We start from the raw sequence: 19309 nt of genomic DNA, 5'->3' as shown, positions 1-19309 counted from the left end.
AGTGAAAGCAGGAGCCTTAGCCCTTTCCATCTCCACCTGGCTGTATCTATGGCCCAATTGTTAGCCTTTTCTGGGAATTAGTAAAATGGAGAGGATTATTCCTAGGCCCTTGCAACCAAGTCTAAGAAGGGTTCCTGGATGGGCAGCAATAGCGTATATGTTGTAAGGATTTCATCAGCCTCAGAAACCAGGCCCCTAGGAACTGTAGCCCTCAGAGCTACCCTTCCAAACTGTTATGTGAGAAATTGATAAGATGCACTTGGCAGCAGTGGCAGACTCACCCCAGAGCCCTTTACTTGCCTCCTGCTTCCTTCCTGTTCTTGTGTCACACAGGCTGTTCAGTTTAATGTCCACTAATTCTTTCTGCCTTTACCTGGGAAGTTGACCCAGCACCCACCCACAGCGGCCCCTATTCCCACGCCCAGGCCTTTGCACACACACACCTTCACCTCCACGGAACTTGCAGAAGCCCCTCTTCCTCTCTCCACCACCTGGCAAAGGTACAGCACCACCCAGCGGGAACATGGACCCCATAGTCTGACTCAGGGGTCCAGGGCTCTGTCCATTTGAGCAACTGGCCTTGCTGTGAATGAAAGCTACTTTTGTAACAGAGGAACAGTTTGCAGCTTGATGGGGGGAGGGTCATTCAGCCTCCTCCTGCATCCTCACCCTTGTGTGACTAGCCAGGAAGGCTGTCAAGCCACTTTGGTGGGCAGACTTGGTGTGCATCCATCACTTGGTATGTCCCCCTGAGATTCCAAGCCAGTACATGAGAGAGAACCCAAGTGGCTGAGTGGCCAAACCTCCACAGAAGCCCAACCTGGAGTTGGTGGGCCCTCAGAGAGCATCTGCTCCATCCCTTCATGGTACAGATGGAGGTCCTGGGGCCCATCCAGGGAGAGCCAAGCAACTCAGGGCACTGCACCTGGGCTTTGCCCTTCAGTACTTGGCCCTAACTTGCCCCCCAAATTCAGTCATTTTCCAGAGGGCTTACAGGTCTGAGTGGCTCAAACAATCAGGTCAGAAATGATTCCAGGGAAGTCCCATAGTTCTCTAAGGGAAACTGCTGTGATTCTGCCTCCATGTGGTATTCTCAGGTAACTCATGCCAGAGTCTGAAAATAAAAGCTGGCAGCAATGCTCAGGTTCTTAGATAAACAGTGGCTGGTCTTGAACAGAGAAGGACGCCTATACACACAGCAGTGAAAGGGGCATAGAGCCAGAACATCCCCTTGCTCATCTCCAACAACAATGAGTTGGAAGCCAGGCTGCTGGCCTAGAACCCTGAAGAAGAAGAAGCCTTGTGAAAATGCTCTCTTGGGCCAAGGGTTCAATCAAAAGGCGAGAAGGGCAGGATTTAACCCCAGGTCAGCTGCATCCCCCAGACTGGAGAGCTCAGGGGCAGGGGACCACATCCCTTGTCAACAGAACCACAAACCCTAGGCAGCGAGAGGTTTGATGAGGATAGGGCCTTCTTGTTTCGAAGTCTGGGGTGTCCCCAGGTAGTGATGAGGGTCCAGAGGGACTGTTCACACTCAGGGCCCAGGGCCAGGGCCTCTGGATTAGCCTCCCCTCTCCTCCTGCTCACCCTTCCTTTCCTGGGTCTCCTCTGCCCAAGTCTGGATGGTTGATGTTCTAGTTTAACTAAGGAGGCTGTTCTCTTTGACCAAGTGTCCTCTGTGCCCAGTGGTGCCACCCACGCTCCCTTCAGCCTTTGACCTTGGGCATGTAACTTGCCCTTTCAGGTCTAAGGGTATCATCATCTGAACATAAAAAAGTGCAATGGACTAGATCATTGGGCTTGCAAATTGTGCTTAACTGTGGCTAGAGAGGAGCCTTGGGGCTTAGCTTGGGGAGGTTGGGGGAAGGGAGAACAAACCCCAACTTGCTTCGTTCAGAGCCAGACAGCTTTTTATCTCTTTTTTGCATTGAGCTTCCACGCAGGATTTGTTTGGAGGAAAAAAATCCTGCATCTAAGAAAAGGCAAAAGACTAGATGTTGTTCTTACACCTGGACCTCAGTTCCCTTCTGAGTGATCACTACAGGCCACAAGACAAGTAAAACATTTGGAGCAGTGCACAGCATGTAATGATGGTGACAATAACAGCTGGCATTTATTGAGCATTGTGCATCAGACATTGTTTAAAGGCTCTACAAGTTCCATTCATTTGCTCCTTCCAAATCTTCTCAAGAAGGCGCAATTCTTTTCTTTCTTTCTTTTTTTTTCTTTTCTTTTTTTTTTTTTTTTTTTTTTTTGTCTTTTTCAGGGCTGCACCACCCACAGCATATGAAGGTTCCCAGCCTAGGGGGTGAATCGGATCTGTAGCCACTGGCCTATGCCACAGCCACAGCAATGCCAGACCCGAGCTGTGTCTGTGACCTACACAACAGCTCATGGCAACACCGGATCCTTAATCCATTGAACGAGGCCAGAGGTCGAACATGCATCCTCATGGATACTAATCAAATTCGTTTCTGCTGAGCCACGATGAGAACTCCCAAGAAGGCACAATTCTTAACTTCTTTTTACGCAAAGGGCACTGAGGCACAGAGAAGTTAAGCAACTTGTCCAAGATCACACAGTTAATGGAGGGTGCAACTGGGATTTGAATATGGGCATTTTGGCTCTACAGCCCTCATTCTTGATCAGTCCAACTACTGGTTCGCAATACATATTTATTTTTGTTATTTTTGTGGTTGTTTCCATTGGCATGTTATGTTACCCTTCATCTGCAAAATGGACTGAGCTCAGCTCTCAATGTGACTAGAGGTAGAGTGAGTGTGTTCCTGCTCTGGCAGTCAAGCCAGGCTGCAGGATGCCCTTGTGTCAAATCTGTGCAGGTAAAGCCCGCAGTCTGAGGCCACTTCTCCAAACAGTGGGCAGTGGGAAAATGCTGAGTTTGCTAAGAAATAAGGACTGTGGAGCCTAGAAGAAACCAGGGGGCAGACTGGTGGGAACTTGGAAGGTGGCTGGATGTCCCACAGGCGACAAGGCTCTGCTGACTTGCTCAGTTCAGCCCTTATTGACCCATCGCTCTAAATGTTTTCCATTGGCCCAGTGTAGCCTTCCTTCTCTTCTCCTTTTCTGGGCCCCTCTGATTTTGCTCTTCCTCTCTCCACCCTCTCCTTGCTCAGCAAGGTTCATAATAGCTTGCTAAACCACAACCCTCATAGTTCTTATATTTCTGCTTGCCAGGGGAATTTCACAGCTGGTTCTGACTGCTTCTCCTAATTGATCCTCCCATTCTGGCCACATTCATCTCTTCTCAGACCCCACCCACTTTCCTCAGGCCAGTTCCCCCAGCTTGAACCCCCTCAGCCCAGAGCTTTGCTCCTCCCCACTCTCTTTACTTGGCTGTCAGAGCCACTAGCTCCCTGGGCGAGTCTTTTTTCTGGGCCTCAGTTTCTCAGTTGGTAAAGGTTGGGGGGGGGGTGATTGGATTAAATGATATCCAAGGAGTTTTCTAGCTCTAATTTCCAAGCATTTTTTGTTTGTTTGTTTTTTCTTTTCATGGCTGCATCTGTGACATATGGAAGTTTCCAGACTAGAGGTCAAATCAGAGCCACAGCTGTAATCTATGCCATAGCCATAGAAACACTGGATCCTTAACCCACTGAGCAAGGCCAGGGATCGAACCCACAGCTTCATAGAGACCTCGGGTCCTTAACCCACTGAGCCACAATGGGAACTCGCTCCAATCATTTTATATCTGATTCATTTAGATAAGTGTATCTTCTTGGCTGCTTCCCTCTCTCCCTCTCTCTTTCTCTCTCTCTGTCATTAATATTTATGTATATGTGTATACACACAGAAACATATATACACAGAAATGTGTGTCTGTGCGCACACACATGCTGAGAACTCTGAAAACATTACTTAGGGCCAGAATTTGAGGAACTTGGAGCTGAAGAAGATAAGGGGTGGGAACGGAATCTGCTGAATTTTCAAAGTGGAGCAGCATTTTAAAAGCCAAGTGACTTTAGAAAAATGGTCTTCCCAGCTGGGTCTGGCTCCAGAGGAAGCGCGGGAAACTGCGTGCCCAGAACCAGAGCAAAAACAAAGCACCGACCCTGGGGTGGATCTCTATGCCCCCTGCCTTGGCAGAGTCACCACCTGCCTGTTCAAGACAAGACATCGAACTAGAGGCCATGGGGGCCCAGCTCCAGATGGGCCAAGGTTTCTGTTCTCTAGGTGCTTATAGTCAAGTTGCAGAGACAAGAGTGGAGATAAATCGAGCACCACTAAGAGTTTCCAAAAAGCTTTCATTTTTCTTGTATCATTTGGTCCTTACAACAATCCTGTGAGATAGCAAGAGAGGAACTGTTATCCTATTTTACAGTGCAGGGTACTGAGATTCAAAGAGGGGACAAAATTCACCCAAGCTGATCTGACCAGCATGTAGAGAGTTGTGACACAAACTGAGGTATTTAATCTCAGAAGCCAGCTGAGCATCACACTCACTCACATTTTTTCTTTTTTTTTACGGCCCCACCTGCAGCATATGGAAGTTCCTGGAATTGGGGTTGAACTGGAGTTGCAGCTGCAGCCTATGCCACAACCACAGCAATGCCAGGTCATCCGAGCCACATTTGCAACCTACACTGAAGCTTGCAGCAACACCAGACCCTTAACCCACTGAATGAGGCCAGGGATCGAACCTGCATCCTCATGGATACTAGTTGACTTCTTAACCCACTGAGCCACAGCAGGAACTCCTCTCACATTTTCAGTAGCTTTGACAATAGAAGCTTTATGGGAAGCTACCCAAACACTTCCTAGCAGTGGCTCATTATGGAAAGTGGGAGTGAGGAATTATGGGACTTTGGCTGTCCATTTTATATCCAGATAGACAGGTTGATGTTTTTCCTCAGAGAATGTATTTTCTTTCTAATCCATATGTGAAAGTAACTAGCTCCAAGGCAAAACATGATCCACTCTCTAAGACAGATACACAGTATGCAGGGGGTTTGAAGCAGGGAGTGGACCCTATTTGAACGGAGTTTTGAAGAATGGCCATGGTCTGAACAGTCTGAGATGAGACTGGGGAGTCTCAGAATCCCAGAGACCACAGCAGCTCTCCGACCCAGCAGCTGTTATTGACTTCTGAGATGACAGTCCTGCCTAGGAGGAAATCTTCCTGAACAATTAGGTGCATGGGATGGTCAGGATTTCTTTCCTTTCTTCATTTTATATTGTGAGGTGCCTTGGGAAACACCTGCTTCACCCACCTTCCCCTCACCTGGACTGTGATCGCCACTTGCTCTGGAGATGGGCCAGTGCAGCCAGATCCCAGCATAAGGAGCCATAGGGACCAGGAGACTTACAAACAGAAGGATGCCCACCCAGGCCTCCCCGCACTGCTTTTCACTCAGGTCCAGGATTCAGTAGCAATTAGATGACCACAGATTGATCACAATTTTGTAAGATCACAGTTCTGGAAAAAACAAGGTCAAACAGCTTTCCAGTCAAGGGCCCTGTAACCATAGTGTGGAGGAGACAGAAGGGCCTTGGCATCCGCTCTCTCCCATCCCCTGACTTTAATGATGGGGAAGTCAGGGCCCAGAAGGAAAAAACACTTGCCCAACATCACAGAGCTGTAAGTTGCCAAGCCAGCGTGCCTGGTTGTACTTTAGACCTGCTGACGAATGACCCTTACCCTTGCCATGAGCCAGGCCTCGAAGGGACTCATGGGCAGATATGAGAAAGCAAGCACATCCAGTTTTTGCAGACCCAAGATGTACAGAGGCACACCTGATACTTCCATCACTCCACCTAAAGTTGCCCTCTGGCCTAACACACTGCCTCCCTGGAGCGGGAGTGGGGCTACAGAGCCCTCTCTGGGCCCTCCCCATCCCAGAGGCTCAGGGGCTCTTTCCTGAGGCCCCAGCTCCTGCCAGCTGAGTCTCAAGTCAGACTTCTGGACTGGAGAAAACATCTCTCCCTCCTCTCACTTGACTGCTTGGACTGATCACAGTGGTCATTTTTATAAGCATTTAATAATTATTTGTGTACTGCCTGGGTGCTTATAGAGCCATCCTACTCCCACTATCACACTTAATTCCCACAACTCCAGGAGTTGGGTGTTTAGATCCTCATTTTCTTAATTTTTTTCCCATTTTTGGCCACACCTGTGGCATTTGGAAGTTCCCAGGCCAGGGATTGAACCGGTGCCTCCACAGAGACAAGTCGGATAATTAACCTACTGTGCCACAGTGAGAACTCCTAGATCCTCATTTTCAAATGAAGAAAACTGAGGCTCAGAGAGGTGACCACACAGCTAATAACTGACTGAGTCCAAATTTAGACCCAGAGCTGTCAGAATTCTTCAGAAACCAAGCTCTTTCACCAGTGTAAGGCTACCTTTTTCACTTGCTTCTTGGGAAGGATGGATGAGTGGATGGGAGGAATGGAAGGATGGAGCAAATAGTTCTTCTCAAGCACTCTTTCCGTGGCTGGCTGTGTACCAGGCATGAAGCTATGGAGAGGCAAATTTCTACCCTCAGGGAGTCTACCAGCTCACTGAATGCTTCTTAAACTTTTGGGCCAAAGTACTCCCAAATGACTGAATAGAATGAACTCATTCCCTGCACATCCCTAAGGAGCCAAGGAAGCCCATGTAGCCAGCCACAAGTGAGACATTTCTTGGAAGTCTCCACTTTTATCTTATAAATTCATATGAATTCTACATGCTATTCTGTGACATATATTTTTGCTTGTTTTCGTAGAAAAAATGATGCTTTGCACCAAGATATTTTAGGGAAAATGAGCCATTCCAAGAAGATGCTCTTGGAAACATCTTCTAGGAAGAAGTTCTGCTTACCTCTAGCCCAGGGAGACACAGAACCCCCTTTGAGAAGCAAGAGAAAGTATCACCTTTTTGTGTGGCGAAGCTTTTGGTAAAGAAGCTATGTGTATGTGTTTTGTTTTTAATAAGGAGGCCATTCCCTTCTCCTGTGGAATGTATTCTCTGAAGTATCCTGCTCCAGGGGCACATGGACACAGAGTTGGAAACCTTTGTTCTCAGGAGCTCGGTTTCCTATGTTTTCATTTTTCTTCTCAAAATGTAAACCAAACCAACTCTTCTTGTTTCTGGTTTGGGGATGTGGAGGGTCACACAGCAGGGACCCTCTAACAAACAGGTCAGAAGGAACCTCTGAAAACTACCCCTTGGCTGCCCTGCCATGGGAAGAAGCCTACTTGAATGGAATCTAGTCCTGTGGAAAGAGAAGGAGAATAAAATTGAGGCTGTGATGAGGAAACAGCTCTTATTCTACTGCCAATTTGTTCCCCTTTGCCCGTACCTGAGGCTGACCAAAGTCTGGGGACAATGGAGCTCTCACCAGTTGAACTGCCAATCTTTAGCCCTTGGGTACTGTCAATGGAGTTTAAGTTTAGGGAAGAGTCATCAGGACTGTGAGAAATTATTTTAGGAGTTGGAGCTCTTCACTCTGTGGAAAGACAGATTCTGGGAGGACATTGTAGATGAGTGGGGACTTGGGTTCTAGCCTCAGTTTTACGACTAAGGGCTATTTGCTGTTTTGCAGATCACCTACCTTCTCTGAATTGCAGTGGGAGCAATGGACTATATGAGCTACACAGTTCCTTCCATCTCAGACTTTGGGAAATTCTAAATGTCAGCAGATTGGTCATAAGGAAGAAGGACATAACAACTTCAATGAGAATCCAATGGGTGAAAACAAGACCACTACGTCGAAGTCGTGAGGCAGATTCTGCCACCACATAAAGAAAAACTTTCACCTGAGTACGGAGTGAAAATGGATACTTGACCGTATCTGGAGAGTCTGGCCTGAGGGTGAGTGGGCACATAGTAGGAATGGTGTAAAGGGAGCCTGTTAGCAGTTGAGCACTGGACTAGAGCAGTGGTCTCTAACATCTACTTTTATGTGGCCAACTTCAGTCTCCAAATGAAATCTTCATGTAACCTCCAAAAGGTAAAATAGATTTGGTTGAACGAAGCACCCCCTAACTCTGTCCTCCCCTCACATCTCCCAGTGAATCTCTAGGGTCTCAAATTTCTCAGTATCCAGTCTGTAAACCACTGGTTAATATGGTCCTTAAGTGCCCTTCTTGCCTTGAGATATAGGCAACTTCCAAGTTTCAAACATTGGTGGAAATGTATTTTACATGGACCTACACCACTGGCTGCAACAGTTAGCCCCTCCAAGTCCTGTCTCAAGACAATTTGGAGCCAGTGGGGGCTCTGTGTAAATCTGTAATAGCTAGTTCAGAGATGAAATGATAGGGAAGAAAGTCTGCTGAGAGAGAAGTCACTAGTCTAATTACCAGAAGTTCTTTTGCTATGCCATCAAAAATAAAAGACAGTCTTGGCAGATTCATTGTTTGTGTGAGGCCCTGTGCTTAGTTCTGGGAATACAGAGGTCAGTCAGATGTAGTTCTTATACACTAAGAGCTCATGGTCCATAGGGGATAAAGGAAAGAAAAGAAGCAAAGGCAGAACAACATGATGTGTTATAACAGAGATATGGAAAAGATGGCTTGTCAGAGGACATGAAGACAGCTTGACAGGCCAAGTAGAGAGACTGGCAAAGGACATACCCAGTGAAGAGTCCAATGTGAGAGTTCATTGTATGCGTAGGAACTACTGAGTTGTCCCATGGGGCTCAGAAATGAGGGGATATGGTATGAGATGAAGCAAGAAAGCTAGGTTATTAAGTTGTGAGGAACCATGATTGCTGGCACAAAACACCTGGACTTTGACCAAAAGGGTAAGGAACAATCAAAGGTTTTTGAACATGACCAAATTTTTCTTTGAAAGAGAGAACTCTGGGAGTTCCCATCATGGCACAGCAGAAACGAATCTGACTAGGAACCATGAGGTTTCGGGTTCGATCCCTGGCCTTGCTCAGTGGGTTAAGGACCTGGTGTTGCTGTGAGCTTTGGTGTAGGTCGCAGATGCGGCTCTGATCTGGCATTGCTGTGGCTCTGGCATAGGCCACCAGCTACAGCTCCAATTAGACCTCTAGCCTGGGAACCTCCATATGCCATGGGTGTGGCCCTGAAAAGGACAAAAGACAAAAAAAAAAGAGAGAGAGAGAGAAAAAAAAAACTCTGGCAGAAGTAGGGGAGGTGGACTGGCAGGGAAAGCGTCCCAGCAGGGAGACCAGTTAGAAAGTCATAGCAATCATCCACATCAGAGCTGTTAAGGGCCAAGATGGAGGGCTATGAATGGCAGTGTGGGTGGAAAAGAAGGGCAGAGTTAGGAAACGTTACAGAGAAGTTTCACAGGCATTTCATCACTGAATGACAAAAGATGAGAGAGAGGGAAGAGCCCAGGCATTTCCATGACTCTAGTTTGAGTGACTGAGTAGATGATGGTATATTAATCAAGAAAGAATCCTAGAGAAGAAAGTTTCCAGGGAATGACCATGAATTATGATCTTTAGTGTTGAGTCTGAAAGATTCATGGGGCCTTCTGGTGGAAATGTCTAGTGGCACTTCCCAGGTCCCCTTCAGACCTGTCATTCTACGTGCAATTCCCATTTCTCCCCCAGCCCCTGGGTAACTATCCTGTGCCACATAGCCTTTGCTCTGATCTTCTGGATTGGCCCAAGGTGTGAAAATTGCCAACTAAGCTATGCCTCAGGACTTTGGTCTGGCTTGTATCTGTAAGCCTGTGCTTAGCTTTCTGTTTTCACTCCTGAAAGCAAGCATCGGCGACCTGGGCTTCCCAGCCTCTTTTGATCCCAAAGAAAGCTGTTACACTCCTCCACGTGTCTGGAAATCCTTCCACTATCCCAAAAAACATCTTGAAATTGCCCTTTCCACTGACCCTATTCCTCCCCCCACCATTTCAGTCTGACTATGGCAGGGCCAAGGGAGTAGAGGATGACACAGAATAGAATACAGAGGACCTTGGGACCTTCTAGTTCAATCTTCTCATTTTTCTTTTTGTATGTGTGTGTACTTTTTTTTTAAGGGCCGTACTCTGGGCATATGGAGGTTCCAAGGTTAGGGGTAGAAATTGGAGCTGTAGACACCGGCCTATGCCACAGCCATAGCAACACCAGATCTGGGCCGCATCTGCGACCCACATCACAGCTCCTTAATCCACTGAGCAAGGCCAGGGATCGAAACTTCGTCCTCATGGATACTAGTCCGATTTATATCTGCTGAGCCACGATGGGAACACCAATCTTCTCATTTTTCATACAAGTTAACTGAGGCCCAGTCATGGGGAGGCAACTAACTCTAGGTCACAGAAGGAGTTAATGTCAGACGCGATTAGATCTTAGAGTATTCTACTCACTATCCAGTGTTTTTGCCTTGGCTGAATTCACTACAGATCATGGATGAAAGATTTCCTGTCTCAAATGATAATCAATGCCAGATAACTCTAACTAAGTTGATAACTCTACTAGTCCAAGTTGGTGGGTCAAATCTCTATCAAATGCTAGATAAGCTATGACCTGCAAATGTTCTTCATAAAATAGCAAGTGTTAAACAGTCAGATCAGTCAAAAATTAGTTACAAGAATGATTTGGTCATTTTCAAAAGCAAGGAAGTTAATTGAATTATTACTGATGATTTTTATGAACTCAGTGTATTGCTCTCCTCTCCTCTTGAGTCTTACAAGTGATACCCAATAGCAACTTTAATTGTTTAATTGTTTCTATTTTATCCCTTTTAAACTAGTCTCCACCCTCTCAGAGCTAGAGGGAGGTATCTGGGGCAGCTGATGGACAAAGTCTGGTCCTGAGGCCAAGACTGCAGCCAGGCTTGAGCCAGTTGGGTTAAGGAGCCTAGGCTCTTGTTACAAGCCAACCATGACCTCCCAGGTTGCCTTGGCCACTTCAACAGGAACCTGGATGACTCCAGGCAACAAAAGGAGTTTTGTGCACTGGGAGCAAGGGGCCTCAGGGAGGATTTGATGCAAGGGCAGTGGGAGGAAAGGTCAGCAGCCTCCTTACCTCTGTGGGTTGCTGGGCAGAGGAACTAATGGGTTAAACAGAAATGTAGGGTCTGCAAGTCAAGGAGTCACTGAATTTTAGAGCAGCAAGCTACCTTAGAGGTCATTTAAATGAAACCATTCAGTTTATAAGTGGAAACACTAGGCCCAGAGAAAGGAAGGGATAGGCCCAAGGTCACACAGCTGGCCAAGGGCAGAACCAAAACTGGAACCTAGAGCTTCTGGTGCCCCAGGCAAGCATTCTCATGTCAGCACCTGTGAGGCAGTTCAGAGTTGTGGATTTCGTTTGGAGCGAGGGATTCCTTTTATTTATTTTTTAAATTTAATTTTATTGGAGTATAGCTGACTTATAATGTTGTGTTAGTTTCAGGGGTACAGCAAAGTGAATCAGTCATACATATAAATATATCCACTCTTTTTTCCCATATAGGTTATTACAAACTATTTAGTAGATTTATTTTCCTGTGCTACACAGTAAGCTCACATTAATCATTTATTTTATACAGTAGTGTATATATGTCATCCCCGCCTGGGGGAGGCTCCTTTTAGATTTCCATCTCAAGAGCAATTCATGTTTAAGTAACACAACATAAGGCCTTGGAAGGAGTATGGAGGGATGCAGGGAGCCTGGGAGCACCTAGTGAGTCTTGGAGTAAGCCCCAAAGGTCTAAAACCCTTCCTGATCTGCCGGTATGTGTTACCTCTGTGTTTTCCAATTCTTGGTATATTGGCATGGAGTGGTTTGGAGTGATACACTGATGTGTTGAATTTTGGTAGACATATATTGAATTTAATATGTTATTAGGAAAGCTGTAACTAATACCTTAAACTTTCATTTCATATATATTTACAGCTAAAGTGAGGTTATTATTTAAAATTGGGTTGAGTTAAAGAAACATAATAAGTACACAATGGCACAGTTGAATTGATGGCAAAAAATTGTGGAGTTGGATCACGAATGCATGAAATTTGGGGAACAGTTTGCTAGTGGATTCAAGACAGTCAAAGCTATTTCAGGCCATCCTCCTGGGCCTGGGCAGCACTACGAATGCTTAAGCCAGTTGGACATTCCTAATGTTCTGTGCAGTTAGTGCTTAAGGTTTGCTCTGTCAATGAGACCACTAGGACAAATGCTCACAGTAGCATGTCTGAGAAACTTTTGATTAGCTGATCTTAATAGGAAGATGATTACATATGCAAATCATACTCGACTGTCAGCTTTGAGTCACCATCTCAACTTTTTCTTCTCTAAAATGTCCTTGGTATGTGCTCCCCTAGGTCACATCTATTCTACTCCGGTGGAACTTGTAAGAATGGCTATGAGAACACAATAGGCTCAATGTACAGATAGAACACTGAGAGTCCACGAGAGAAAGTTTTTCAGATCACTCAACCATGAATTGTTCAGTCTAGACTGAATCCCAGGCCTCTTGACTCCCAAACTAATGTTTATTCCACCACTGCTCCACAATTCCTGCCCTGTGATTCCTGCTCCATCGTCTTTTCTGCATACTCCCCTCAATCCTCCCCCAACCCCAAATCAGCAGCTTCAGCTACACTGAAGTCCTGGCTAATACAGCTCACTTTCTTTAGATCTTCTAAACTCATCAAGGGCCCAAAGAAGTTGATAACACTGGTTGAGATTAGGATTGCTGGACGGTTGAGAGGCAGGAGTGGGAAGATTTTTTTATTTTCATACTTCTTGAATTTTGAAACATGAGAAGGCATTACCTAGTCCAAAAATGAATCAGTAATTAAACAAATCAAGAGTTCTCTCTCCTCCCCAAGCTAACTCTCAAAAAGAATCACATTTGCTCAGCACAGTGTGTTCACCCTTGCCCTTAAATAGACATTTTCAAACTTTTACCTAAAGAAGTAGCTCTGTAGATGGCAGTCTCTTCTGCCTGGCCCTACCCTCTAAAAGACACTCCTCTTTCCTCTAGAAACCATAGACCACTCAGCCACCTGGTGCCCACTCATTCAGGATTCAGGCTGGCGACTCGCCCTGGCACAGACATTCTAATGAGGCAACTTGGCAGCTGCTGCAAGTGCTTTCTTCTAGGGTGGGGGGAGGGGCAGTGGTCACTATTTCAGGGCCTGAGCATTTCTTTTTAGCCTTTGCAGCTGGTGTCTCTGAAATGGAGAAGTTTGTCCTTCCCCCAGTATGGGCAGTCCACAGAGCTTGTGCCCCCAGAAGTCTCGGCTGCAAAGCAGGAACTGTTCTCAGCAAGAAGCCCTGGAATGGTGATGGGGGAGGCTAGGGGAGGCAGGGCGGCACAGAGAAACAGATGTATGCTGTGTGCTGATCAAAGCAGTGTTCCTGCTCCAAAATAGGTCCCCTCTCATCTGCTGTCATGGCAACACAAATAATCACCTCACCCTGCTGGCTCTTCTTCTTTTTGAGCAGCCACCACCCAAAATTAAGGGTTCAAAGATGGAAAAGTCCTTGGGAGGTCACCCGATCCCCTCTCTGCCTCCTGGTAAGACTGTGTCCCCATGACGTGGGGAGGACCTCAGGAGCAAGGGCTCAAGTTTCCTCTCCTAACATCTTCCCAAGATGCCTCATGCAGGCCACTTCTTAATTGGTGCCTTTCCGTTTCTATGACCCCCAGCCCTAATTGCCACCATGCTCATCAGGTCATGAGCCCATTCTGATGAAAAACTGAAGCCAATGAGAATGGCTGAGGTCAAGGTGGAGCTAGAAGGATGACTTAGATGACCTCAGCAAAGCCAAGTTGATGCCAGGAGCTCAAGCTCTCGTAGCAAATTCATTCCTGGCCAACAGCTTTCTTTCTCTTCCTCCCCAAAGCAGTCATCCCCCTTGAGACAACTGAGTGCTCCTCTTCAACAGAAGGGAGCTGCTGCAGCATGCCACCCTCTTATCCACACCCAAGTAGGACACCAGAGGCAGAAGGCAGCTGAGCAGTCAGCTTCAAAGAAACTTGTTAGAAAAGGGAAGGGGAGTTCCTGTCATAGCGCAGTGGAAACAAATTTGACTAGGAACCATGAGGTTGCAGGTTTGACCCCTGGCCTCGTTCAGTGGGTTAAGGATCTGACATTGCCATGAGCTGTGGTGTAGGTTACAGATGCGGCTCAGATCCCACACTGCTGTGACTGTGGTATAGGCCAGCAGCTGTAGCTCTGATTGGACCCCTATCCTGGGAACCTCCATATGCCACAGGTGAGGCCCTCAAAAAAAAAAAAAAAAAGACAAAAGACAAAAAAAAGAAAGAAAGAAAAAGAGGGATTTCCCCCCCTCCCCTCAAGGCTATATATATCCCTCAGTCCTAACTAACTCTCTTGGAAGCCTTCCACATAGAGCAAGTGTTGGAATATCCAGACACTGAACTCCAAATGCTAGGTCACTTTCCTTCACCCTCCTCTTACCTATTCCCTTTCCCAACATGTCTCCCACCTCCCAGTGGAAAGAAGGCATCTGAGAGCAAGGGAAGCATATGGATGGCTGCCAATCACTGACAGCTCTGCAGGAGCTCCTCACCAGGCTCCCTGACTGGAGAAAACCCTCCATCTGAGAAATAGAGAAGTTCTGTATGCCCACTTACTTCTAAAAGGCTAGGCAGAAGAGCCCAGGAAATGTCCACTGGAGGGAGACAGAGGACATCTCCAGCTTCAGCATCTAGGACATTGGCTCCAAGCCCAGGGACCTAATCAGCTAGTGGGTGAGGATCACTGAGAAGCCCCACCTCAGGCACTTACCGGCATTCTTCCTCCCCTGCAGCAATGGGAAGCACTACAAAAGAAACAGAGAAGACATCAAGACATTGCAGAACCAGAAGGAATCTTTGAAGTCTGCAAGTTCAATCTACCCATTTTACAGAAAGATGCATGGGGGCCCACAGAAAAGAAAAATGAAGTACAAGTGGGAGCAAAGTGGAGCCTAGAAGCTCAGACTCCTGACTGTCTACTCCATACTACTTTCTCCCACTCCATGGGCTTCCTCTACTTCACCTCATTCTCATGGAACAAGAGTACTGCTAGGTCAGGAGAGCAGAGGCAGTCTGTGCAGGTCACAGCACTGTTCCAAGGCTTGACAATAAGAATTATCAAAGAATCAGTCACCATTTGCTTGGAACAACCAAAGCAAATACCATCGACCAGGTTAGAAGTAAGGTATGTTGGTGGAAAAAAGTAGTATTTTGAATTGGAAAGCTCAAGTTCAGGGCCATTTTCCCCTACTTATTGCTCACATAACATTGGATATCACCTGTAACCTCTTCAGCCTCAGTTTCAGCATCTGTAAAACTAGGATGGTAATAATCCCAACCTCACAGGCTTTGTGAGAACTTAACATACACAAAATTATTTTATAAAATAATAAATAATATTACTAATTAATTCATTCCACAAATATTTAGAGCATCAATGCCCTACAGAACAATATGTTAGATGCTAGTAGATTTAAACTGATAAGGTCTCTATCCTCATGGAGCAGTGACAAAAAAATAAATAGGTAAACAAATCAATAAGTAAATTTCAGACATAGCTAAGAACCAGGAAGGAGAAACTTTAAAAAACAGTATGAGTTAGAGAGTGGTAGTATAAATGGCATGGGGTGGGGGGGGTGTTGCTTTAGAAAAAGTGATCAGAGAGAATTTCTGAGAAGAGTTGAATTGTGAACAGAGTCCTGAATGACAAGAAGGAATCAGCAATGTGTCAATCTGGGTACAGAACACTTTAGGCAGTGGTTAAGAGGGTCAAGGGCCAAATTATGCAGGGCTTTGAAAGCCAGCATGAGGATTTTGGCTTTGATTCAAATGACGGTAGGTAGCCACTGGAGGGCAGAGAACAGAATGGTAAGATCTGACTTCCACCATAAAGAGATCACCCTGGCTACTGTGTGGAGAATGGATTGTGGAGCTAGGGAGGAAGCATGGAGATTTCTTAGAAGGTTTTGCAGTAGTATGGGTAAGCATGTATGTGGCTTGGGCTGAAATGAAAGTGGTACAGATTTTCATTCAATAGTTAAGGAAAGAAAGAAGGGTTCCTCTTAGAAGTAGAGGGATTTCCTTGCTTATTCTCCTGCCTTCATGAAACTGGTCTAAACCAACTAAAATGTTATCATGAAATGAGTTGCCATAGTACTTGTTGTCTCTCTTATTCCTGCACAATGACTACCATAGGGGAGGACACTTGACCACAATGATTTCTCGTCCTAGGAGATTAATCACAGCCCTAGATCACCCTGAAATGACCAAACATCAGATCCACACTTGTAGGCCACAAGACAACCTAGTGAATGGCCAACCCACAATTGGACATGAGAGAGGAGGGAAGGAAGGAAGTGTCCCCCCTGAGGGTTCATTGGCAGAGTCCCCAAGGGATGTTAGTGTGAAGGAGATGGAAAGTTCTAGAATGAGACAGGTGTGAAGAGAGAGGGAAAAATCAAGAGGGATGGATATGAAATTCTCCTATAAAGCTTCAAAGTGGAGCCATGATTAAGCAAATCATCATAATCCTCAGTAGTAGACAAAAGGGGAATAGAAAAAAAGGCTGAGGGGTCAGAGGGAAGGTGGAAGCAGGCCCCCGTGAGGTCCCAAATGTGACAGTTCTGGGAAATTAGGAGGTGAACTAATGGGTAGGACAGACTCTTACTCCTCAATCCTGATCTAGTCACATTAAATTCCAACCTCACCCACACTACACCCCACCCGCTTTAATTATCTTAATAGATGTAAGACAATTAAAGATATTTCAGGAGTTCCTGTCGTGGCGCAGTGGTTAATGAACCTGACTAGGAACCATGAGGTTTCAGGTTCAACCCCTGGCCTCGCTCAGTGGGTTAAGGATCCAGCATTGCTGTGAGCTGTGGTGTAGGTCGCAGACACGGCTCAGATCCCACGTTGCTGTGGCTGTGGTGTAGGCCAGCGGCTACAGCTCCAATTCGACCCCTAGCCTGGTAACCTCCATGTGCCATGGGTGCGGCCCTAGAAAAGACCAAAAAAAAGGTAATTCAGGAGCTGATTAGGCTTTAAATTTACACAAGGATTTACAGGTTACATAGAAGGAATATTGTTTGACTCTCACAAACATGGTAGGTTTTTTAAGTTCACATGACACATGAGGAAAATGAGGCCCAAAGAAGGGAAATGACTTTCTCAAGGCCAAACACCCAGTAAATGGCAGAATCAAGTTTACACTTTAGGCTTACGGGGTTCCCAGTTTTATTGCATCTTATTCTTTTCTCTTTGGGGTCCAGGATAACCTGGCCTAGACTAAGACCACAAAATCCACTCAGCTTTGGACCTTGATCCTGGTGCTATTTCAGTAGCTGAGAACCTTACAGGGGAAAATGAGGTATGAACTTTTACTTCAGGTAGTTTCACTACAGAGTGAAGGTTCTTCTTTGTTTCCCGGTCATAGAACATACTTCTCTCACGTTAAGTATTCTGGACAAAGGAGCCAAGAATCCAGCAGCTGCAGAAATAGATACCCTGGAAGGGAACCAAGATTGGCAGTGACAGTCCTTCCATCCAGTGGGTCATGCATTCATTCACTCATTAATTTACTCATGATGAGCCTCTGAGGGCCAGGCCCTGTGCTAGGTACCCAGAAATTCAGATAAATCAGACATGTTCCCCGCCCTTGAGGAATTCACAGCCAAGTAGGGAAGTAGGGGCAGGAGGTAGGCCACATGTACAAATCATCACAATTCCACATTTTCACAATTCCACAAGCACTGGAAAAGAAAACGGCAGGCAGAAGGAAGAACGGAGAAAAATTCAAGGAGGTATGAAATTGTGCAGTTTGAGGAACTGTGTATAGTCTGGCTGGAGAGCAGAGGGCCAGACAGATAGTGGGAAATGTGTGTAGAGCAGCAGGTCAGGGCCACATCATGAAGAATCTTGTATGTATGTCAATGTGCTAGAACTTGAACTTTATCCAGAGCCCAATAGGGAGATAGCACTTGAAGGGGCCTAATCAGGGGAGAAAGAGAGGCGGGTTTATGTTTCAGATTGTCACTCTTTCTATTAGGTGAAAAGTAGGTGGGGAATGGGGATGGGAGAGGTTAGGCAGAACTTGAGACAATGAGGTTACTGCAGATTGAGCATGGCCTTTGGGATAAAAATCATGGGACAAATATACCAACTATCTACATAGTAAAACTGCAGTAAATAATAGGCTATAGGAGGTGAGTAGAGGATGCAAGGGTAAGTCCAAAGTTTCTGGCCTGGGTAATTAGGTTGATGACAGTGCTATTAACTGAAGTCAGGAACAGAGGAAAAGACCTGGTTGGGAATAAGGGGGAGTGAGTCCTCCTTTTGTAATGAATCTCATTCTGGACCTATTGGATTCAGGGCATCTGTGGAAACTTCTGCTCAGAACCATGCAGTAGGTGCTGCAGTGGACCTGCAGATGCAAACTTGCACCGAAGTAGACACGGTCCCTGCCCTTGACATGCTTGCCTTCTAGGGGGAGACAGAGTGGCTAGACAGAAAGAGACAGATCTGAAGTTTCTGAGGGAAAAAAGGGCATCTTGTTGAACAAGTGAAAATAGAGAGCTGGAGCCCCAAGGGAAATGGGAAGCTAGTTGTGGGTTAGAGGTTGGGAAGTCTGAAAAGGGTGGCCTGGAAACCAGCTTCAAAGGTGACTGACAGGCTTTGTCCAGACCTGAAGAGTCTTTAGCATCAGTGGCTGGTCTGGAGCTAGCCATCCCAGCATCCTCTCTGCTGGGCCTACAGATTCTATGTCCAGCCCATGCCCTGCTATCTGAGGCCAAGCCAGGGGGACTTTTCATCTTTTCCTTGCCTGGCTTCCTTGCTCCCCCGTAGCCCCTGGCCAGCCCTGTGCCACAGGCCCCAGCCTGGAGCTGGTCATGAGAGCACGTTCTTGACATTCCAGCCTCCCCCAGCCCTCTCAGCTGGACCACACAGAGCCCTATTCACAGCCTGACCCTCCCTTCCTCCTGAGTGGGCTCTCACCACCCTCAGGCCCATCCCATGGGTTGCCAACACAGACTATGGCCAATGTGGGAAGTAGGCTCCCCTGATCCTTTAGTAGCTGATTCCTGTTTCTTGAGGTCTCTCCATCGGGAGAGGGTGCAGTGGCTTTGGCTACTTGTGCGTACATGAGAGTATATGTGTGTTCTGTGTAGTCAGTCAACTTCCTCTAGGCTAAGCCTAGAATAGGGGCTGCATTGTGCTAGACACAGGGATGGATAAATCACAGACTGGGGCTTAAAAGAGCTCACAGACCATCAAGGAAGTAGTTGGGTACACAGAGGGCATATGTGGGTTGGGGCTGGATTGAGCCTGGCATCAGGTCCTCAGTTTGAGCATTGGTGTCATGATGTCAATTTTTAACCCCATCCCAGTGACCTGGGAACATGTAATCATATTCAGG

At 46.4% G+C, this 19309-nt stretch overlaps 1 protein-coding gene across 2 annotated transcripts in view; it reads right to left on the bottom strand.

Moving 5' to 3' along the window:
* Positions 1-19309, bottom strand: part of STARD8 (StAR related lipid transfer domain containing 8) — a 75687-nt gene that overhangs the window by 45947 nt on the left and 10431 nt on the right. For both annotated transcript variants that reach the window (XM_047764415.1, XM_047764417.1), the window contains exon 2: positions 14666-14699. In XM_047764415.1, coding sequence (XP_047620371.1) covers positions 14666-14699 — 34 coding nt within the window. The remainder of the gene's footprint in view (positions 1-14665; positions 14700-19309) is intronic.

Source organism: Phacochoerus africanus, chromosome X, assembly GCF_016906955.1.
Source record: "Phacochoerus africanus isolate WHEZ1 chromosome X, ROS_Pafr_v1, whole genome shotgun sequence".
Lineage (NCBI taxonomy): Eukaryota > Metazoa > Chordata > Mammalia > Artiodactyla > Suidae > Phacochoerus > Phacochoerus africanus.
Note: the sequence above shows the minus strand (reverse complement) of the source record. Positions and strands in the feature narration are given on the sequence as shown.